The following is a 22,666-nucleotide window of genomic DNA, read 5'->3' as shown; positions in this document are numbered from 1 at the left end:
GATCTGCTCAGCTGCTGGAAAGCCTTTAACAACATCTGTCACCAAGGACCCATTAAGAAGCTAATCTGGCATGGGGTAAGAGGGAAGATCCTCTCATGAGTCAGCAACTGCATACAGGATAGAGAGACAAGGTAAGGATAAATCACCCATTCTTCACAGCGGAGAGAAGCTGCCAATTGCATCCTGGAGGGATCATGTAGGGCCAGTGTTCGTCCACAGACCCATCAGTCAGGCAAATGACTGATCTGCTGGTGGTACCAGTTTGTTCAAGGCAGCAAAGTGCAAACTGCCTAAAGGAGTTGCAAAAGCCATCTCATGAGTTTGCACAAAGTAACAGCAGTTGAAAATCAGTATCGCCAACAGCACAGAAAAACACCTGGCTGATCTGGGAGGAAGACTGCCTCACTACCCAGCCACAGCCTCTGAAACACCTAGTACTACTCAGGACAGGTATCTGGTTGCCACTTAAATGCTTACTAATTACTAGAAAGCATTTTAATATATTATGAAGTGAAGAGGGGTCATAGAATTTCGGAATGGTTTGGTTTGGAAGGGACATTAAAGATCATCTAGTTCCATCCCTAGGCATGGGCAGGTGCACCTTCTACTAGACCAGGTTGCTTAAAGCCCCATTTAATTCGGCCTTGGATGCTTCCAGGTATTATGCATAAGCATCTCTAGACAACCTGTGCCTCACGACCCCCATAGTGAAGAATTTTTTGCTAATCTAAATCCACCCTCTTTCATTTTAAAGCCATTCCTGTTACTACATGCCCTTCCAAAATGTCTCTCTCCAACTCTCTTGTAAGCCCCCTTTAGGTACTGGGAGGTGCTGTAAGGGCTCTCCAGAGCTGTCTCCTCTCCAGGCTGAACAACCCCAGCCCTCTCAGCCTACATACATAGCAGAGGTTCTCCAGCCCTCTGATCATCTTCATTATTTCCTCTGGACTCTCTCCAGCAGGTGCATATTCTTCTTATGTTGTGGTCCCCAGAGCTGGATGCAGCACTTGAGGTGGGGTCTCACAAGAGCAGAGCAGAGGGGTAGAATCAACCTCCTCAACCTGCTGGTCACTCTGCTTCCATGTAGACAAGGATACAGTTGACTCCCTGGGCTGCAAGCACACATTGCTGGGTCATGTTGAGCTTCTCCTCAACCAACACCCCCAGGTCCTTCTCCTCAGGGCTGCTCTCAGTCCATTCACCACACAGCCTGTATTTGTGTTTGGGATTGCCCCAGTCCAGACACAGGACCTTGCACTTGGCCTTGTTGAACATGACAAGGTTCAGCAAGGCCAACTGCAAGACAGTTCAAGACAGTCCCACCTCTCAAGCCTGCCAAGGTCCCTCTGGATGACATCCCTTCCCTCCAGTGTGTCCACTGCACCACACAGCCTGGTGTCATTGGCAGACTTGCTGAGGGCGCACTCACTCCCACTGTCCGTGACACTGACAAAGATTTTTAACAGCACCAGCCCCAATACTGACCCCTGAGAAATATCTTCACTTGGGACACCAGCCCCTCCTTGTTGACAAGAACAGGGTCCAGCATAGGACCTCGCCTTGTTGGCTGCTCTATCACTTGGAGAAGGAACCTTCTGGATTGCTTATGCTTCACTGTGCTGTCTTCTCCAACAGATAACCCCATGAGGATCAGGGCTTGTGAAAGTGAGGCAATTATGTATTACGTAAACCAAGATTCTTCAAGGTGGGAAAGGAGAGTCTGAGAGAGAGTATGGTGGAACTCTATAAACTCAAATGGGACATGGAGTCACTACCTCTCATAACATGGAAGAAAGGGGCATCAAATTATATTTTTAGGTTTAAGACAAAGATGAAGGCAACAAGCTCTGCTCCTGGACAAAGAAGTTTCTCCCTTTACAGAACCTGTTTCCACAGGATGTTGGGGAGTATAGAAGCACCATAAATGGTTTTAGAAGCAAGTCAACAACTTTGTGGAAGACAAATCATCTGAAACACTGAGCTACCCCTCAGATGAGGAAGACCCTAGACCAGAAGTGGCTGTCCTCCCTGCTGGCTATGAGCAGAGCTAGGACACCAGATGGATAAGCTTTGCAGCCAAACCTGTTTTTGACACTGCATCAAACAGACAATTTTTAGAAGTAGATTAGAAGAAACCCCATCACCCTGCAGAGAAGTGCACAAGGACAGCTTTGCTTTCTTATGGGACTATAATCACCCTATTAGCATTAGTAGCATTTCTTGCTCCAGGACAAGTTACACTATTTGCTATTATAAAGCTTAAAATAAAGATTAAGAAAAAGAGTCCATTCTTATATTCTTTTTCCATGTATTTTTATGTTCTGTGTTAGCTGAGGACAAAGCTGCAGTTTGACAAGCCCTACGCCAACACTGCTGCCAAAAGCAGCAGCTCTGCCCTCTCATACCACTGGAAAGGACAAATGGGGGGGGGACAAAGGGGGAGTGCAAAATTAGCTTTCAGAGCTGAGAAAATGAGGATTCTCTTTTTCATTCTTCTTCAGTCCTGCTGAAGGCAGGGCTGGCTTAGGCTGGTCCCAGGCGCTTATTGACCCATAATTTAATTTAGTGATGTTTCTTCTGACAGCTGTCCCTTGCAAATGATAACTGTCCTCATCCCCCCTGAGAACAGCAGGAGTTGGTAGCTGAGTGTGGCCTTTCTTGGCCCTGTCAGGCCATTCCAAATGAAAGAAAATCCCTTGCTTATGAAAGAAAACACTACAGAAGTGACCTTTGCTTCATTATTAGAACTTTATTCATCCGTTAATTTTAATCACTGGAATTATTGAAGGATTTTGAATGGTTTTGTAATTCTATGGACAAAAAAGCTAGACAAAAAATGGATGATAACACTCTCAAGTGAGCCATTAAAGATTTAATGAGTCATTTATTCACTAAGAGTCAGACCTGTACTTTGATGGTAAGATCCAGTTTTGGGGAGTGATTATCTTCAGACACATCAAAGGGTTTGAATTGCTGAGGAGAGTGTAAAGCCCAACAGAGCCTCTGCCATAGAGTGAGCAGAGGACTCGGCTTTCTTACAGCAGAAGAGCTCGCTCCTGTCCAGTTACAGACACATTTTTCTTTAGAGTGTTTATCCAGTCTTAAACGGCTCTTCTACAAAACCGATGACAGTATTAGAACCCTTGTTGGTTTGTCTCCAATTTATTCCTATCAGCTGTTGCAAGGAAATCAGACAGTGTTGTTGTGAAGTAGAAAAGGGATGCTGCATTCCCCAGCCCACTCTGAAAAATCCTCTTCAGTAGAACAAAGGCCATATCAATGTTGTGTGGGGGAGGAGGGGAGGGGCTGGGGGGAAATCACTGGTGTCTAAGAGCAAAACCAAGAGGGCCTTGAAGAGAAAAAACAGATTTGCAAACTAGCATGAGAAAAGACACACAGAACTGTAGTTCATGTGGGGCAATATTAGCAGAAACTTTAAGCTCCCTGAGGTGCAATATGAGCAAATACAGCAATGGGTATTACAGACCTGCTCTTAAAATCACACTTGCCTGGTCACTGTGTGTGACAGTGACCTAACACTGCTTTCTATAAGAGCTGACCTGGAGCACTGTAATGCAGCACTGCAATGCAGCACTGCATGGGGTTTTCTTTTCCTTTTAAATCCTATAGACAATGATAAAATTTGTCAGCAAGGCGGCAGAAACAAGGGCAATTCTAGATTAAATTTGGTACAAGAGGAGACAACCTATTTTTACTGAATCTGAGCCTACTGCATCTGACACCCTTTAGATGCAGGTGCAGAAATGCTAAATTGATGTTATTTGTATTATACTGCAGCAATCTGATCCCTGTTATGTATCTTGTCTTCTTCACATGAGACTAAGATAAATGCCCAGGGCAGATGGAGGAGATGATCAGCTGGGCTAATACATGGATCAACACATCATGCCTTTCCAAGGTGGTTACAGATATCACTGAGTATCTGCACTGGAACAAGATGTTGACTTAGCTCCCTTCTATACAGTAATGGACCTAAAGTCCAAGCTGCTGCTAGGAGATTCAGCACTAGCTGTAAATGGAAAAGGAGCCTCTGGGATTCAAAGCTTAGCCCTTGATGAGGAGGCTTGCAGAGCAGAAATGCACTCTTCCATCAGGACAGCAGCCTCTTTGGCCGTGCCCCTGTGCACTGAAAAGCCACCTGCCCCATGCCCATAGTTGTGGACCACTGGGAGCTTAATTCCTCCTTGGCTCAAAACCTCTCTCTGCACTCTCACAGACTGCCTGGATGGCCTCAGGCCCACCTTCACCTCGATATCCTGAGCTCCCTGCAGTGAGGGCTCAAGGGAGCAGCATCTGTCAAAGATGTCTCTAGTAGTGCCAGCATCAGGAGAGAGACTCCAGCTCCCCTTTTCCCTGGTTCCCCCCAGGGTCACCCTGTGTATCCCTGGGTAGATGTAAGTTAAGCCATCTCCATCCCGGATGAACTGTGTCACCCAAGGAGCGTGAACCTTGAGTACTTGTCCCCTGACAGGGAAGAGCTGCTTGTCCCCCACCAGCTGGTGGGCTCCCAGGCCTGTGCAGTTGACAACGATGTCATATTCTCTGTGCAGCTCCCACAAGTCTGCCACTTTCCTGGTGTACATCTGGGTGCCAGTTGCTTTCAACCTGCAAAAAGACTCCAGAAGTGAGGCAGAAAAGAAACCCACATGTAATTACGATGAACATTAAGCAAATGAGATAGATTGCCTTTGCCTTTTACATACTGATCAAAACCAAACAATAGATAGGACAAAAAGCAAAGAAAATGCCATGGAGGTTCTGTTTGTGATTTATCTAATTTGCTCAGAGGTATCTAGCCTGGTGGGGCTGGAAAAAGTAGAGCAAGATGAGCAGTTTTAGAGAAGCGTCTGGCATCAGACCCTAGGCAAACAGTCAGGTCTTTGTGGTCTGATTCATTTCTATAGCAGTATCAAGATTTAACAGCCCAAGCAAGCTGGGAAACAACAGATTTACTTACCAACTTGCTCATGCTAGTGGCAGAGCTATAGTCCTACACTCCTATCAATGTGCCTGTTGTATGCTGCCACACTCATTCCCAACTCGCCTCCTGAGCTACATAGCCATCTAATGCCATGTGCCAAGCCCTAATATCCACACGAAGGCTGGGCAGATGTGGCACAGGACCCCCAGGGTGGCCAGAACCTTCTGGAGCAGCAGCCAGCAGTCACTCAGGACAGCTCAGAGCACTATACATACACGTCTGCTCTTCAGTGAAAGTCACCTCTTCTTGAAATTCATTTTTGAGCTCAATTTCATGCCAATTCCTCCCCTGAACTTGCCTGAATTTTGAAGCCCTTCCCTGTGGAAAATCACTGGTATGAACTGGAGTCCCTGCATGCTGTCAGCTGGATCCCATTGCAGGGGGTTTTTGCTGGGGGTTTTAGCATAAGCAAGGCAGGAGACAGGTCTGTGATGCACTAAGTGGAAAATCCCATCCTCTGCAACATTCTAGCAGCTGGCAAAGTCATCAACTCTACTATGAAGGCAGTGGTTTCCCACAAAGCAGTGAGTGAGCCAAGAATCCAGGGCATAGTTGATGCTCTGGGGCCTGATGGAGCAGGACACTGAAGCTGTCTATGAAGAACAGGGGAGCTCTCACGCAGCAGCTGTGGCTGGGCAACTTGCAGGAAGAGCTCCTAAGAGTTGTAACTGGGACTCTGTCACCATGCCATAAAAAATACACCAATGAAAAAACCTCCTGAAAATTCCTGAATTTGGGCAAGTAAGCAGGAAAAAATTCCTGAAGTCTATTTTTGGCCAAGCAAGGTGGGCACAACAAAAATTTTCCTTATGGATTGCCAGGAGCATGGTCTATAAATACTGCTCAGGTCATTAGGGGTTTGAGAATTAGTTACATGTTTAATATTCTCTCACTTCTCATCACCAGGGAGAAGAGAAAAAAAAGGAGCTTGATCATCTCATTAGACTACATCCTTTGAGAAATAAGAAGACTACAGCAGAAATAAGGAGGGAGCAGAAATCACACGGCAGATACTAAATGGGTTGTACAACTTAGCTGTCCTGCAGCAGAAATTTGCTTCAGTTAGGCAATGAAACATGACAGATCATGTGTACCGAGTAGATGGCACAGACCTCACATGGCACTGGTGCCACAGGAGAACTCCCGGCCCGCTTGGCTGCTACAACAAGAAATGCTTTTTCACATTTTGCAGTGTGATGAAAGGCATCCAAGTAACCAGCTGAGCTGGCAATTTGTACCTTGGTGTCAGTACACATCTCTTTACTTAACCCCAAATCAGCTTGCAGCCTGTCTCTTTCTCTCAAGCGGATACAGCCATTTGCTCAATTTAGAGGTACTTATTTGGATTAAATACTTACTCCAGTATGTCCCAGGGTGTCAAAGGCCTTTTAGATCTGCATCCTGTCTCTCATATGGTTCTCCAAAATTGAGGTATTGGGGGGAAACTTAAAAATTTGGAAATTGGCAGATTTTCTAACTTTGATGTCAATCCAGGCATGAACTTTGAAGCCATCACCCATCTTATGCCGGCAAACTTTTTCAAGAAATATGTTACAAGATGATGGTATTTAACACTTTGGGGTTTTTTTTGTCTAAATGGATTAAGAAATTACTCCAATTGTTGAACAAATTTGAGATTAATTGGTCCAGTTACTTCATAAGAGGAAAGTCTTCACAATAAGACACCTTCCTAGATTACAATAAGACACCTTCCTAGATGTGCTTATTCTCACAGGCATTGGATGTATCTTCAAAAACAGAGGGACACTATTTGGGAAGTTTGGCAAATGTGGAGCGGCCACATGTTTTCTCAGGACATGGCAGGCTCCTGATGTACCTTCAAGGTCTGGCTGGCCAAGCACAGCCCCTGTGGCTACGTTTGCCCTATGCCCAGGGTTGCTCACACTCCAAGCCCCACTGTACAGACACACTGGGAGAAAGTGGACATTGCACAAATAGGGCCTTCCACATTTCAGAAAAGTTCTGTATTTATTTCCCGTGCTTCTCCCAAAGCAAGAGCTTGTTGCATTTCCTGCAATGAGAAACAGCCTTTTCCCAGTTTTGTTCAAATCTAAGGCTCTCAAGGAAACCCTGTCTTGTCTCCAGTCCCTCTGCCAAGGTTTCCCCCTGCATGCCCAGCCTGCAGCAAACCCTACCTTTTCTCCAGCCACAGGAGGTAGGGTGGGCAGTCACATTTCAGGGTTGTAAAGGCCTGACCAAATCGGTGCTGCGGGAACTTCTGGAGTTCTGCTTCGGACATTGGTCGAAATCCCAGCACAATATCTGACCAGAAAGGTAACTCTTCCTTGGGAGGGCTTTTAAAGATCTGCCAACTAAAAGGACAGAGAAAAATCTGGAAAACTTCACTGCTATTGCTCTGCCATGTTAAGTGTCATGGCAATCTTAGAACAAACCCAGGAGCTCAGAACCTCTTTCCCCCCACCAGTGCAGCTCTGCAAGGCTAACAGCAAGGGGGAAAAATTGCTGCCTGCTCCTGCAATACCTTCTGTCTGGGCAAACAGGCAGAAGGGTCAGCACAGCTGGGTGTGAGGGTGGCACACCGGGGTAAATAAACTGCAGAGAGCCCTTCCAGTGATGGTGTACGTACAGAGTGCCCTCAAACAGCGTCCCCACCACAACTGCAGACACCTGGCAGGACCTGGTGGGGCCACTTGCACACTTGTTCCCCTTTCCTTGGGTATCCATAAAGCTACAGAGTGCTCAGTCTCAATACTCCTACGAGGCAAATTTCTCAGTACATAATAGGCAGCATAAAACACCCCCAACACACCCAGTAGAATCCCTGCACCTATTTGCTGAAGCTGGAGGATCCTGCAGTCCCATTCCTATGGAGATGATCCCTGCTGCAAACAGCTAGTAGGTAACAGTGTGGAAAACAATGGTTATTAAAAGAGATTTGGTGCTGGTCAGACTTGAGTAGGTTTTCTGTGAACACCTGTTCCTGAATTTTGCCTAAAAACACATCATATGTGAGCAGCTACAATGCAGTTTCTTGGGAATATAGACATAAAAGCTATTCCTTGAAGGGAATACCCCTGAATCCAGCAAAGAAAACCTGCTCCAGAACACAGCACAAATGTACCAAAGGCTGCCCCAGGGCTGTTCTTACCCAGAGACCAGGTGAATGCCAGCCTCTGATGCCTCGGCTGAGTTGCTGATGGCAAAAAGGTAAGTGAAGGTCTCTTGGAACCACTGCTTCTGCCTGTGGATCGGTGTGTCTGCATGTGAACAAAACCAAACGTGCAGAGAGGAATAATGCAAAGAGAAGCATTCAAATGAGTGTCAAGGATATGGGACAGACAGAGAACACAGGTGAAGGCACCTTTTTTTCTGAGCCTCTATGCACCGCTGCACAGAGCTGCATGAGGTGCCACGGGCAGTGCTGCTCTGAATTAAACGAACCTGGGTAGATGTGAGGGATGAGCATCCCAGCTGCCACATCGCTCGTTGTGTTGGGGCTGAACTGGTCTGAAAGGACTGTCACAGAACAGCTGGGACAAGTCTCAGTGATGCACAGTGCTGTGGACAGGCCGATGACTCCTGCACCCACCACTGCAACCTTGGGTGAGGCCATCTCCAGGAAGCAGAGAGAGGAGAGAGGTTCCTACCTGCATTTGGAAACAACATATCACACATCACTATCATCCAGGGCGAGTATCAGGCTATGAAATACTCACATGAGATGTAACATAATCCCTCCCCAACAACTAATTAACTGCTGCACACAACAAGGACTGTGGTTAGGTTTAAAAAATCAGCTTTTGACATGACAAAAAAGTTTTGAAAAGTCTTTAAGCAGCCACTATGTCATCCTCAGCAGATCTGCACATGCACCACTAGGGCTTGGGCTGGTTTGGGGAAGGTTTCCTCAATAAAATCTGAGGGAGTGAGGCACTCATCAAGTTTTCTATTGTGTCAGGTGAAAAGAGCTCTGGAGAAATTGGCTTTTTTTAAGCTTGTTAGGCCAAAAGGTTACTTGAACATTGGCATCTCCAGCAGTGAGGGCTGTCACTGCCTGGACAGCGGAAGCAAATCACACTGGAGGTCTCCAATCCATTCTTGGTCCTTGTACTGCCAGCATGACTCACTACCCTCGACAGATTTGTGGGCATCCAAGGCTGCCATGCTCTCTCAGCAGCACATGGCAGTCCCTAGGTGCCAGCCAGTCCTGCTGCTCCAAGGACCTGTATTTCTGCCTCTCTCTGCATTACTTTATAACTTGCTTTATGTCCTGGGCTCCACTCCACTCCTCACCTGCTGATTGCTTCTCCAGGAAAAGCACTGTTGCTATTTCCCCCTGTTTTCCCCTGTCCTGGGCAAGTTTTGGAGCTGGCACCTGTGCTGAGGAGTGGCACACAGCTCTTGGTAGACAGTCCCCTGGTTGCCCATCCCAGTGAAGCGCCAGCCTGTGTTCCTGGCATGACCAGCTCAGGTCTCACACTGGTGAAGGCACCAAGCAGAACTGAACCATGCAGCTCCATGCACCCTGCAAACTCCCCGAAGCCAGGACTAAATGGGCCCAGGAGAGAGAGACTGGGCAACCTCAGAGGTGATAAATCCTTTAGCAGCTTTGAACAGTGAGTAGGGGGGCTCCTGCTGGGTCAGACACCCCTTCAACAGGTTACTACCAAAATCTGACCAAGGATGTAGGGGGAGAATCCCTTCTGCCTATGACTAATTTTTTTCCTGGAATAGCTACAATATTCACTCTTGGAGAGGATGCTGAGCGAGACAGACCTTCAGTTGTGTGCCCTGATGGTTCTGGTTTCTCCTATGGGGCTTGCTTATCAGTGACTAGAAATCCAGCCTCACTAATTGCTCTCTGAGAACTTCTACTGGAAACCAGTGCCTGCACTTGACAATGACAGGCTGATTTACCATCTTCCTGTGGCTTTTGGCATCTTTGATGTACATTTAGGCAAGACAGACAACCTGGAATTATGATAGGTCAGGTTTATTTATGAATTCCTTGCTCATAACTGTTCACACAGCTTCTCACTTACCCCTGAGGTTTTACTACTTAAAATTTGATGTCTCTGCTATGCAAGAAGGGAAAGAGCAGCAGGAACGGTTGCCTGTCATTGCATTCCTTCTGCATCACAGCCAAGGGTTGTTACAACCCGTCTCCTTCCTCTCTGGGCAATGCTTAAGTTTCTTTCTGTTAATTATCACATCTTCTTTTACAAGCTGACTACAGAAGTGCCTGCACAGCAGAGGAAGAGGACACAGTACAGGGGGGAAAATGGACCCTGGAGCAGAACTGCTGGCCTGCATGGCTGACACCCAGAAATCCAGTCTGGAAAAATGCTGTGTGAAGGGAAAAGGGAAAGTAAGGAAGAATGTAAGCAACGAGAAATTGGGGGGCTGGGTAATAATTCTGTAATTACTGAGAAAAATGGTTCTGAGAAATGTCCGGTTTATCTCGGCTGTTTGAGGGGCCTGGAAGGCCCGGGGGTGGCCTTGGAGCAGCCCGCGTGTCGAAGGACGAGAAGAGGCTTCAGTTCTTCTTTCTGGTTTTATGTTTATTAATTGTTTATCTAAAAGATGTTCTTTCAGCCTAACAAAGATCTGCTCAGCAGTCAGCCATGGGCACACTGTCTCTGCCCTCCGGGGCAGGCACCTATCTTTATACCCATTGTGACGTGTACAATATTTATCATTTTTCCCCAATACCATCTATTCTTATAGCTCGATGTACTCTCAGCAATAACCAATCCAAAGGTGCCACCGTGGCCAAAGAAGATGGAGGAGAAGAGGAACAGAAGGAGGACAGGACACACCCCAATTCCTCCATCTTACTCCTCTAAACCCCCCTGTACATAAATCCTAAACCTTGTGTCTCACTCTCTAATTAACTAATCCCTTCACCACTCACCCGGTGAAGCCCTCATCCTTGTCGTCTCCTGTGTAGGGTTAAAGTCCAGCTACCAGACACTTCTGGCAACATTCCAGGAGTCCCGAGCCCCCCCCAGGGTCTCGGAGGCTCAGCATCTCAGGACTGAGATCTTGAGATCCGACAGAGAAAGGTATCTAAATACATCTTTGTGAACAAACCTTCTCACTCAGAACTGGCAGCTGTGGAAATGGTGTGTGGCTCTCAGAGTGCCCAGTGAGCCTCCCAGCAGTCCATGGACAAGCACAGCCCTGCTTTTTCAGCTGCCCTGGAACATATGCAACGGGTACATTATCCACCTGCCAGAGATGTGCTTTCAGTTGTCCCTCACAACTCTCCTTTGCTGAAGCCCTTGGACCATGGTGGAGATTGAATTTCCTGACTGACCTCCCTGTCCCTGGGGAAGAAAGGGGAGCTGTGGCTTGGTGGAGATTCAGGTTTCACAAGTCTACCCAGTTCAGATGGGATTTTTGCAGATGAGTCAGTTTGATATCAACTGATCCCTGTGCTGTAAAATCCAGTGAGGGCAGGAAGGGGCTGCTGACAGTGCTGGAGCCTGTGAGAACATCTCAGAAGACCATGACAAGCACCTGTCTAATGCATCACTTTTCCTGCACCTACTGCTGCAGTCCAGGAACACAAGCCTTCATGCCAAAAACTAACTGGGTGCAAAGCAGAGGCTACACACAGCTTGTATGAGCAAGCACAGCTCAGGCTTTGCAGAGCTACCGATCCTGCTTTGAGTGCAAGGCCCACCTGTGGCTCTGCCCTGGCCTGCATCTTGCTGGGTGGAGGGCAGAGAAGGAGAAAGTATTTTTAGCTGATGTGGCAGCCCAGCTTAGTCCCAGCAGGGCTGACACTTCTCATCCCCTCAGACAGGCCTGAGTGTTTTGCAAAAATCAGCATTTAAAAAAGCAGATCAGCTGCAGTAGCTCTTGGGGAGGGACATGAATGGTGACAGGTATTGTTTAGCTCTCTCCCTTCACAGTGTACAAAGAACAGGATAGAAGCCAGAAAGAGTTACCTGGAGCTGTACTCCCCAGCAAGGAGGACACCAGTTGCCTGATGTGGGTTTCATGTCCCTGCCACACTCCTGCTTCTCCCAGGCCAGAACAAATTAGTTTTAAAAATACTGAGATACTTTGTGATGTGACTTCACCTCCCAACTCCCAAATCTGAAGAGACAATGTCAGCCTCATGTGACACAAGGGGGTCTTTATTCTTTCTTGCCTCAAATAGCTGTAGTCACCACTAAGTGCCACTAACTTTCAGCTCTAACATCATTCTGGCAGTGGGTAACATGGCCAGTATGGACAAACACACTGTTCCCCAGCACGCACACACATACACACACACACACACACACACAGACACAGGAACGTGCACATCCACTGCCAGCTGCAGCTGCAGCGCACGGTCACAACAGGCTGGACGCTCTTAGCTTGTGTCGCAATCTGGCTGGCCTACCAAAATAAGCATATTTACACACCCAAATAAACAGTGGAAAAAGCCCAGCTGAACTGTTGACCAGAAAAGTTAGAACAGGAAGTAACTAAAGAAAACCAAAACCTGTTATATTTGAAGGGCTTAGTTTGTGTGTGTTTTTTTTTTTTAACTGACTCTCATCATAAGTAAATGCTGAAACACTGTTTTGAATAGTGTGAAGCCTCTGGTACTGGGGAGCAAAGGCTAAAGCTTTTCTGAGCTTCTGGAGACGCTCCTCATCCACTAGGGCAGCTGTACCAACTGTCCCTGTCAGCGCATGCCATGGAATACTTCTTTCTTTTTTTTTTTGTTGATCACTTTTGTTTTATCACTTCCCCAGTTTACAAGCACCCTTGGTGTTACTCCCCTTCACATGACCCCAGAGAGGAGTTTTTCTGGGCAAAAACTGATTTATTCTTGGGTGTTTGCTGTGGAGGAGCTCCTGATTTTGGCCTTTTGACTCTGGCCAGGTCCCCTTTCTGCTCTTTGGGCTGCCCTATGAGATGTGCATTCAGGAAGCGCTGCAGGAGAAAGGCGAGGATGATCTTTCCTCACCGAACAAAGGACTCTAAAGGCTCCTAGCGATCCCCTCAGCCTTTTGGCACACACACAGCACTGCTGCCAGAAAGCAGGACTTGCAGGTGATCACAGAGAGCCACTGTCACAGGGGACCCCGGGAGGCCTCAGCTGCTCCTTCAGATGGATTGTTTGCAAGCATGGGACACACCTCCGAAGGGATGGTAGGGATACCCCCTCCATCAGCCACCTGCAAGAGCTGCCTTCAACAAGAGCACCTACACACGCTTTCCCCCCAAACGGGAGAGGAAATCAATCCTCTCTGCGCTCCTCGCTCCCCAGGGCCGGCATGTCGCCGCTCAGGCCGGGGAAGAAGGGCACAGCGAGCAGCTGCGATCCCGGGCCTTCCCCCCAGCTAAGCCCTGCGGTTCACCCCTCCCGCCCCGGTGTGTGGGCCGAGCCCTCCCTGCCTGGCACCGGGAGATGGGATCTGCCCGCGGGAATTCCCCACGCAGCCACTGCGGGCGCTTCCCGGCCCTCGGCAGCAAAAGGGCTCCGGCATCCGACATTTACTTCTTCACCTAGAGGTACGGTCTGGAAACAACCCAAGCGGGGAGAGCAGGCGATACCTGGTGAGGAGGAGGCCCCCGGTCCCGCCTGGAAGAGCCGGCGTCCCGGGCAGCGCGGGGCCGCCGCACCCTGTCCCGGGGCGCTCCGGGGCCCGGCTCCCGCCCCGCTGGATGAAGGAGCTGTTTGTGCCCAGGCCCAGGCTCGGGCCGCCTCCGGCGCTGGCAGCGCTCCCGGAGCGCCCGGCGGCCTCTGCCAGGGCCGGGCTCTCTGCCGCCTGCCAGGACTTTCCCCCCTGATATTCCCTCCGGGGCAGGCCCAACGGGACCCGCTGTGCTGCCCGGGGTACATTGTCCTTTGCCGTCCCTCACAGGCAGTCATGCTCCGAGTGCTTTGGAGCTGCCTGAGGATTGCCACGGCGCTGAGCGGCCAGGCGGGGAACTCCAGCCACCACAGGTCGGTGCAGAACGAGCGGGCTCCTGCCAGACCGCAAATCCCCAATGAGCGCAGCCAGGCAGGGCTGTTTTCAGCACAAAAACATGAGTTTGTCAAAAACAAACCTCTCTGCAGGAGCTCTGGGATGAAATTGCATGCCGTACACCCCGGTTTATTACTCCGGGGTACTAGCTGTTGGCAGGATATTTTGGCTAATATTTGACAGCCTGAGCATTCGTCCCTGAAGACTCAGCAGGACGATGTTTGCCGACCACTCCCCTCCAGCCCTGTCGAACAGCATTTGCAAAGAATCTTCCAAGCAGGTGCCTTTTCTCTGTAGCCATTTGAATTCAGGCCAGCAGCCATCCAAAGGGTGTCTGTATGAACAGCAACAGCGCGCACCACACACGGTGGATTGTTCTTGCCTCCCAGTCTAGCTGTGCTCTGAAAACTAAAGCCATGATGCACTACACTTCACTGATCTCTGAGATACATAACTTTTTAAAGGATTTTCCCTTCAACAGTGACAGGAATAAGGCACAATTCTCCCAAATTATAGTATGACTTGATTTTTCTGAGTATTCTGAAAATAGGGGACTAAGGGAAGGCAGCAGAGGAACACAGGCTTGCTTGTTTAGAAGTTAAATTTTTGGTAGGCCTGCTGTATTGTAAAATGAACACTGGTCTAAGTCATTTCAGGGTATCTACAATGGGTTTGGAAAGGATCCTTTCACATATGGAAATATACAAATATAAACAGAGGTTTTGGTTCCAGCTAAGATAAAAACTGCCTGCTACTTCTCCTCCTGAGATTCCACTGCTTATTGCTTAGAATGTTGCCAAATTTGAATGATTTGGATCAAAACATTCTGTGACAGATGTCTGTGCAAGTCTGAATGTTTCATGGAATTCTCAGTGTGTTTTTTCCTGAGAATAAGATGCAGGAAATTCAAACTGGTTTGGGATACCCAATCTAATAATAATATTATTGAAAAGAATCTTCTATGGGCTAAAGTACTTTGCAAAGGTGAACAAAGACATTGTGTTTGGTAAAGTGCAAGTCATGATTTGTCTGTTTGGGAAGAGACTGCCAGCCTTCTGGCCCAGAACAAACACACCCTGATTGTACTTGGAGCTCTTCCTGAACCATGACTGCCAGTGGCATCCCAGCACACCACCTACCCAGCTTGAGCAGTGCTTAAGAAGTGTTTCCTTTTACCTTAGCATTCCCTTTGCTTTGTGTGCTGTTCTGAACAGAGCCATAACAATGGGCAGAAATGACCTCTCTGAACACAGCAGTGCTGACCTATTTCAGATCTTGTGAATGGCATGCACCATTTATCTGCCACTTCTTCAACCAGTTCAAGTCAAGCATCAGTGTCCATGGTAAGTTACTATTTCAGCAAGGAGTTTCAGCTGTGCCTCATTTTGCTGTTGTCCCATGTTATTTGCTTATTTCTGGGGGAATTCTCTCTCCATGAGGAAGAACCCAGCAGTGATGACATTCCTATTGAAAAGCTTTGTGAAGATATTTACTGAGAGAGAGCCCAACCATTTAGGATGGTTGTTTTGCCATTTGACTGATTACCTCAGTCAAAACCACTTTTTAATCTCATCACTAGCAGTGAGGCTGTGGAGACAATCTTAACAAGAATCACCCCTTGATGCTGATTTGTTTGATTCCTATGCCAGTCTGTTCATCTCCATGTGGAAGATTATGAGGCAATGTTAATAACTGAATGCCTATGAGCATTCCATAGCTGGATCTGACTTATGTGCAACAAATGCCCAAGCAGTATCCATAGCTTGTATGATAGCCAGGAATGCAGAGACAATAGAGTGGGCTTGTCACTAAATGAGATATTCCCCATTACTTCTGATTATTTATAAATCTAGGTTAGTAATTTTTTGAAAGTGTTGTTTTGTCCAGAAACTGGAATCTGTAATCACTGTTTATATACCAATCATACTAAAAAGGATATTTCCCCATATGAAGTATATACTTCTTAGGCTTGATTTTTCTCAGCTTGATTGAACTCAGTGCTCTTGAAATCAGTCTATCAGGCTTGATTCAAGTTTCTCAGCTTTAGCAGCAACTATTTGGACCATTCACTCCAGCTACTTTCAGAGAGGAATGTAAATCACCTGGCAAGGATGCATTAAGCCTTCAAAAAATGATGAAGCAAAGCAATGAGTGTAACTTGATCAGAAAACACAAGATTAATAAAATATGCATGGAAAGTTGAGTCATTTGCACTAATTAGAGATTTAAGGGAAGTGAAGAATAAATAGGCTCCTGAGACATTTTAAGGGGACAAATAACAATAGAGCTATGAATTGCTGCAATTCTTATTTTCCTTGCACTTTGAGCCCACTCCAGTTCCCGCCTGAGGAAGCTGTAGTTAAGTCTTCACATGCACTGAACACCACATGCTTACAAGTGCATTGTTCTGTCATTCCTGTGGTCACCTACTCTCTCTTCTGATAACTCAAACCCATCCCTCAGTATCTACAGCTATTTTTGTCATTACTGAATGTGTCTGAGGGACTGCTGCTCCACTGAGTTTATACAAACAAAGGCAAGAAAGAATCATGTTTTTCCTGCAACTGAAATGCAAAACAAGACATTTTTAATGCACCTTTTGTCATAGTCACCACTTAACACATTACCCGAATCTTGGTTTACACCTGCAAAGATAAACAGGGAAAAGACACACACAGGATATTTGCCATCCTAAACAGTAGGATCTCCATGGAATGCCAAAATACCAGCCAGGCCTCTTTAAGGGAGTGTGAACCAAATGAAGAGTTGGTGATAGAAGTTCATTAAATCAGGTAAAGATGTAAAAATTAAAAAAATGTGTGTTTGACTTTATTCTTGCACATAATTGCAGATAATCAATACACATTTAAAAAACCCCATAAAAATATATTGTATTAAATCCACAAATTCTGGGCAAACAAACTTTCTTACGAGTACGTACTTCCCCCATGTAACCAAAATACAGGCTCCATGTAGTACAGAATCTTGTGAATGGCATGTACAAAATTATGGGGCTATCAGAACATAGATATGTTTGAGTCTTTCTTCCTGTGAGAGGTAACTAATTGTCACCATGGACTAGAATTTTCCCTGATAGAATAAACTCAGTTTTTGTCAATACTCTATTTTCTTTTTAGTCCTTGTGTCTAATTTTTCCCCTAGGAATCTGCTCTAGGATTCAGACAAACACTTTTCAGATGTTTGTAAAGGGTGCAGGATGAATCCAGAGCCTCCTTTCTGCAGTCACAAATGCCTTTCTGGACCAAGAGTCCAGGCACAAGTGAGCTCACCTTTTCCTAAGCCTTTCAAAAGGCACTCAAAGGCCATGCACACTGCTGAGCCCGATGCCACAGAGGCTTCCTGAGTGACTCCACCTGAGGGGTTGGTAAAATAAACCTGTGGAAGACACAGAAGAATGCCAACAGTGAAATCCTTCACTCCGTGCCAGAGCTGGGATGTCAGGCCATTTTGTCTTTCCACAGAGTCACGACACAAAAGCCCTCTGCCTTCCAGGAGGCTTCACCCCTTGTTTAGACATTCAGGGTACCACCCAAAGCATATGATAACCACACATGATTTGCATAGCATTTTTTTCCTACACAGTTGGTTAAATTACAGAATTTTGCAAAGAGAAATTGAACGAAGCTGTTAAAATAGAAAATATATATATTTTTGTATAGCTTAAAAATACAATTTTGAAATATCAAACACATGTACTTACTATTTTTCCTTAGTTATCATTAAACTAATAATAGTTGCTCTTATTGTTATATTTAACCCAGAAAGGTATGTCCTAAAAAATTGCAAAACTGTCTAATAAAACTGGATATCAAATTTTGGACAAAAATATTTGCCATCATGCAATAGTGACCAGCAATTAAGACAGATAAGGACTCTAATTCATTATCTCATAAAACCATTGTGTAACTCCAGAGACATTGATGAGCACAAAAATTTGCACTAAGATAAGGATGACAAATACAAACATAAAAGGACTTGTGAACTGAAGTGGGAAACTATGAAAATTAATTCTTCTTATGAGCACTGAAATGAAAATATGCCCCATTGGAAGAGAAGCATTTGTTCTCAAACTCAGTGCTCTCTTGCAAGGGGATTTAAAAAATCTATGAATATTTAAGAGAAAGAAAGCAGCTCACCCTGATTTTCCTACATTTATAATGCATGACTAGTGTTAAACATATTTTTGCCCATATGGAAAAAAACAAGCAAATAGAAATGCTAGAGACATAGAGATACATGCTAATTCCTTTTTTTAAAAGTAATACTCTTCCTCAGGTTAAAGAATAGGACACCCCAAGGCAATTTCTATGCTATTGATGCATAAAATCACAAAAGATGTACCTGTAAATCAACAAACATTTTATTTCCAAGGAAAAACAGTAACATCATTAGTTCAGGGAAATTCAGGGGTCATTTGAATTAAAGACCAAATACCAAGTGACTTCAGTGACAGGAGGAAATGGCTTTTGGGGTTAAACCATCAAGCTGCATTGTGGTCTAGACTCAATTCAATTTTAGTTGTAAGCAGTATCAGTATCATTGTGTAGTTAACTTTTTTCTTGTTCTTTTCTTTACCTTGTATGTACTGATTACACATGACCAGATCCTGAATCCCTCAAGCCAAAGGAACACAGAATATGCTTTGGGTGTTCTTGGTGGGGTAAGACCAAAATCAGTTTCTCAGCAGATAAGGAAGAAGAAAATTTAATTGTAAATATTCTTTAATACCTTGTTAGAAATAGACTGTACTGTTCCTAAAAGTTATGAGTAGTGAGTTTTAAGATAGATGGAATTAGAGTTTTGAGATATTAAAAGAGGGACTATCAGTGTGAAAGATCCCCCAAATAAGGAAAGATTTTGGAGCTCTGTGTGTGGGGAGGGTGGTTGTAAGGCAAGACAGTACCAGTTTAATTCCTTGTTAGGTGTATTGCATGATGGTGGTTCTTTAGCATGATTAAACCCTTATTTAAGGCAGGGCAGGAAGAGTTTGGCAGTAGATCTTGCAGATAAAGAGAGCTGCTCTGCTGTGCTCTGGGAAGTGGAGGGGGACCTGAAAGCAGTGGAAGAATACTGGGTCTGCTCTTCAGCAAAATAAAAAAAACACAGCATGTGAGTAATCTGATCTTCAGTCATCAAAGTATGTATTCAAGTCATTCTCAGAATAATGATGGGATTACTCACAGGGGGAAGGTTAAGTGCTTTTGCTGAACTCATATCTGGACAGAAGCCACAGTATTCTATGCAGGTCTTTCTGGAGGTTTTCCCTGCAAACACTGGAACACCCACAGAATTGTAAGAAGCATGAAGACTCCTTTCTGCTTTCTATGTAATTATCTCAGGGAAACTCCCTAAACTTAAATTTACTGATTTTTATTTGCTTTAAAGCATGTTGATCCTCATATAGGTATTATTTTCTCCTAATACCCGGACCAAATTCTAGGACAGTGCAGTGAAGAATAAAATCTTTTGTAAGGGAATATAAACCATTACTCTGGTTTCAGTAGTCATTGAAACTAATAAAACTGTGCAGATATAATTGAAAAATGTGGCCATTAATTTCTACAGCATATAGAATACAGTATTAGAGATATCTTTTAGGGTGGGTACATGGCAAAGATCAAGGAAGACCTGTTTTGATGAGACCATGCCATGAGAATAGGGGCCTAAGAGGGGAAAACACTGATTTCAAACCAGGGAGGACTGAATTCACACAGCCCAGGCAAGAGAGGGCTGTCTGAACCTCAGCACGCAGATGTTCCTGTGCTGCTCACCTCAGACCAAGGGTAGTCAAGCAAAGGAGATGCAGATCCTCAGACAAGAAAGAAACCCCCAGCTCTAGAGAGAGACTGAAAAAGGGGAGGTGGGAGAAAGCCATAAAAGAAGCAGCCAGAATGATGCATTCCTATCTATCAGTTTTCTATGGTCCAGAGTCATAAGACAGAACCACTGCACCAACAATAAGTGTTGATGCACACATGAGGCACAGCAGCAGTGGCATGTTTTGACACTTTGACTAAAACTGTTACTAGTAACTCTTCTATTGATCAGTGTCCTCCAGCTACCATCTTTTGGATTCTATTTTTCTAACTGGTTTTGTGTGATATAATAAGGAAAAAATCAGTTACAGACAGCTGATCTGTGAGAAAAATGGTGAGTGGAAACTGTTTCTACCAAAAATTAATAACTAAATCCACTTCTGTGCAGAGACCCTGAATAAGAGCCATATGCCATTTATTCTTTTCCACTGAAGACTATGAAGACCTTGCTGGAGGCATTTGGCAAAGTTGCTGGTCTAGCTCTTAGAAGTTATGAAAAATCTGATGCTAGATGTAAGCTGAAATAAGTGAGAAAGGGTGCACTGAAATAATGGTCTGGAATGAATGTGACTTTAAATGGGATCAGACAGTTCAGTTTTACCTAAACTAAAACCGCAATAGATCCAGTGAACACTTTTTTTCTAAACCCCTAATAAAAATACAGTTGCCATTCAACAGAATGAATATACAAACTATTTGCACATTTTGCAAACTTAGTATTACTTTTTCAGTCAGAAGCTGTGCCATAGAATACTTTCCTTTTGTTAGCAATGGCACCATTTCTAGTAGAAAACTTGAAAGAAAAAGAATAAATGAGTTTAAAATTATTGATATGACCTGATGCAATGATAAGGCTTCTCTCTTGAATTTTAACACTTTACTGTGTTCTGAAGTCTCAAGCCTGTAACTGGCAGCTGCAACAGGAAGAGACCAGGCAGGGCACTTTGTTGTAGGTTTACAAATCTAACTGCAGAAAATGTGAAGCTAAGAATTGGCATTTTTTTTTTACATACATGTAATCAGGTAGGTTCCAACATTTACAGTAATCATTCCAACTGGTCACAGCAAGTCAGTTTAAAGTCTGGGTAAGTTTGATTAGAGATCTAGAAATCCTATCAATTTTCTGCAGTATCTCAGTCACTTTGAAAAGGTTTCATACAATTCCTGTATTGAAAAGGGAAGACAGAATACAAAGTAAAAGGCACAGATGTTATAGAACAGTCACATTTCTTGAATACAGAGATCATATAAATTAGATAGTGATTAAAATTGGGAACAGCCATTTTGCTGCTGCTTTATTTGTCAGTGCTGACTCTTTCTTGACCAAACATCTCTATCTTTTCTGATGCTGCACCACTATGTGCTGGAGGAGTCTTTTCTGAACAGCTTTTCTTGTTTCTTCCCATTTCTGTAGCTTCCACTAAAGTATTAGTCAATGGTTTTCCCAGTGTTTCTGGAAGCATTATGGTTAAGATTCCACTCAGAAGAGCCATGATTCCAACAAGCAACTGGAAGAAATAAACAGTAGGTGTAAAGGTAAATAAGTCTTTCAATCTGACCATAGTTTTGATCTTGCTTGGGGGTAAATCTATAATAAAGTACAAGGAACTGTAAAGCAAAGATCATAAGTCTTAAATGTTGCCTGTATAAAAGATCTACCTTTTTTGTTGCATAAATGAAAAGATTATGCAGCAGAATTAATGAATGAGCAAGTGAAGTGTTTTGTTCACAAGGGATCAATACAGTGCAAGCAGGAATAGTTCTGTTTGAGTAAACAACACATATTCCTTCATTGAGTATTTCAGTATCAGGAGTGTATTTAAGAACTGATTCTAGGATTGCATACATTTTTTTTTACAGGCGTGTTCACAGAGCTACAATTCCCCTGCCACCTGGAATCTCAATTCACACTCCAACTCCTGTCTGCCTGTACCTGTGTGCTTGTTCCTTGTCTACACAGCCAGACTGGAATTTCTCAATAGGGCTCTTTGGCCCAGAGCCACAGAAGTGCACATCTGTGCTCAGGAGAGCTCTTCAGCATCTGCTAGCTCTCAACAGGAATACTTTGCTAAACTCAGGTTCGAAGAACTGTGAGGAGTGCAGGCATCTACTGACATTTGCACTGAGATCACATTTTGGATTTGTTCCATGGTGTACACAATTCCACAGCAGCACCATAAGTGGTGCAAGGATCAGGATAATGTGGGGTCAGTAGAGAAATACTCACTTGTTCCAGGAATATCTACTCTTTCCATTCACATTCCCTTCACACAGACATTTCTATTTCTTGTTCAATGACACCAATTCCCACTTTGCTCCTCTGAGTACAGAACAGCATTAAACCCCTGACAGTCCTCCAACACCAGGTTATAATGACCTAATTCTCTCCTGATAGAAAAGCTTTCACACAGAACATCCCGCCTGGTCTCAGTGTTTTTCCATTCTGTGACTGTGAACTTTGATGCTGTACTATCCTTATCTTGCCCTGTGCTGATTCTGAAGTCTGTCCTTTGCTCAATGCATTCTTTCCAAGGGTGAGAGAGAACATTTGGAATCACTGTGCCTACATCTCATACAGAGCTTGAGACAAGAGCTGCCCAGCTACCATCTGCAGCTAAGCCAGACTTTAAGTCAGGAAGGTGCTTTAAAATCAGAATTCCCTACTGTAACCTTGAACAGTGCTATTTGCCTGCCTATGCACCATGCTGGTTTTGCTTCTCTTCCCTTCCAAAAAAAAGAGGCATTTGTTTCGTGTATTCTTTTGAGAAGCAAAATGCAGTGTTGCTTACCCTCCTTTTTGCTTTGCAATAAATATAGAGGCCAGACAAAAAAAAAAAAAAAAAAAAAAAAAAAACTGCTAAATACTA

General features: G+C 44.8%; 3 protein-coding genes across 9 annotated transcripts in view; 1 reads left to right on the top strand and 2 right to left on the bottom strand.

Annotated features, from left to right (window-relative positions):
- Positions 1-2,724: 2,724 nt before the first annotated feature.
- On the bottom strand, positions 2,725-13,685 carry DDO (D-aspartate oxidase). 3 transcript variants are annotated; one of them, XM_005485055.4, is made up of 6 exons: positions 13,547-13,685; positions 11,078-11,184; positions 8,426-8,631; positions 8,133-8,241; positions 7,159-7,335; positions 2,725-4,626 (listed from the first exon to the last, which is right to left on the bottom strand). In XM_005485055.4, exons 3-6 carry the CDS (start codon positions 8,595-8,597, stop codon positions 4,059-4,061), a joined length of 1,026 nt encoding a protein of 341 aa, XP_005485112.2. In that variant the 5' UTR covers positions 8,598-8,631; positions 11,078-11,184; positions 13,547-13,685; the 3' UTR covers positions 2,725-4,058. The 3 variants fall into 3 exon arrangements, with proteins under 3 accessions (XP_005485112.2, XP_005485111.2, XP_014121139.2); XM_005485054.4 differs by lacking the exon at positions 11,078-11,184; XM_014265664.3 differs by lacking the exons at positions 8,426-8,631; positions 11,078-11,184 and having other exon boundaries at positions 13,547-13,682.
- LOC113459042 (uncharacterized) lies at positions 12,607-22,655 on the top strand. Of its 5 annotated transcripts, XM_074537959.1 has the most exons (6): positions 12,607-13,504; positions 13,858-13,940; positions 15,177-15,305; positions 18,587-18,643; positions 21,214-21,335; positions 21,660-22,655. In XM_074537959.1, the coding sequence occupies exons 1-3, from the start codon at positions 13,267-13,269 to the stop codon at positions 15,198-15,200; spliced, it is 345 nt and encodes a 114-aa protein (XP_074394060.1). In that variant the 5' UTR covers positions 12,607-13,266; the 3' UTR covers positions 15,201-15,305; positions 18,587-18,643; positions 21,214-21,335; positions 21,660-22,655. The 5 variants fall into 5 exon arrangements, 4 of the variants coding, with proteins under 4 accessions (XP_074394060.1, XP_074394061.1, XP_074394058.1 ...); XM_074537960.1 differs by lacking the exon at positions 18,587-18,643; XM_074537957.1 differs by having other exon boundaries at positions 12,607-13,940.
- Positions 16,764-22,666, bottom strand: part of SLC22A16 (solute carrier family 22 member 16) — a 35,674-nt gene continuing 29,771 nt past the window's right edge. Inside the window, exon 8 of the mRNA XM_005485056.4 lies at positions 16,764-21,307. Within this exon, the coding sequence (XP_005485113.1) occupies positions 21,095-21,307 (213 nt within the window). The 3' untranslated portion in view covers positions 16,764-21,094. The remainder of the gene's footprint in view (positions 21,308-22,666) is intronic.

Source organism: Zonotrichia albicollis, chromosome 3 (genome assembly GCF_047830755.1).
Source record: "Zonotrichia albicollis isolate bZonAlb1 chromosome 3, bZonAlb1.hap1, whole genome shotgun sequence".
NCBI classification, from domain to species: Eukaryota; Metazoa; Chordata; class Aves; order Passeriformes; family Passerellidae; genus Zonotrichia; species Zonotrichia albicollis.
Note: the sequence above shows the minus strand (reverse complement) of the source record. Positions and strands in the feature narration are given on the sequence as shown.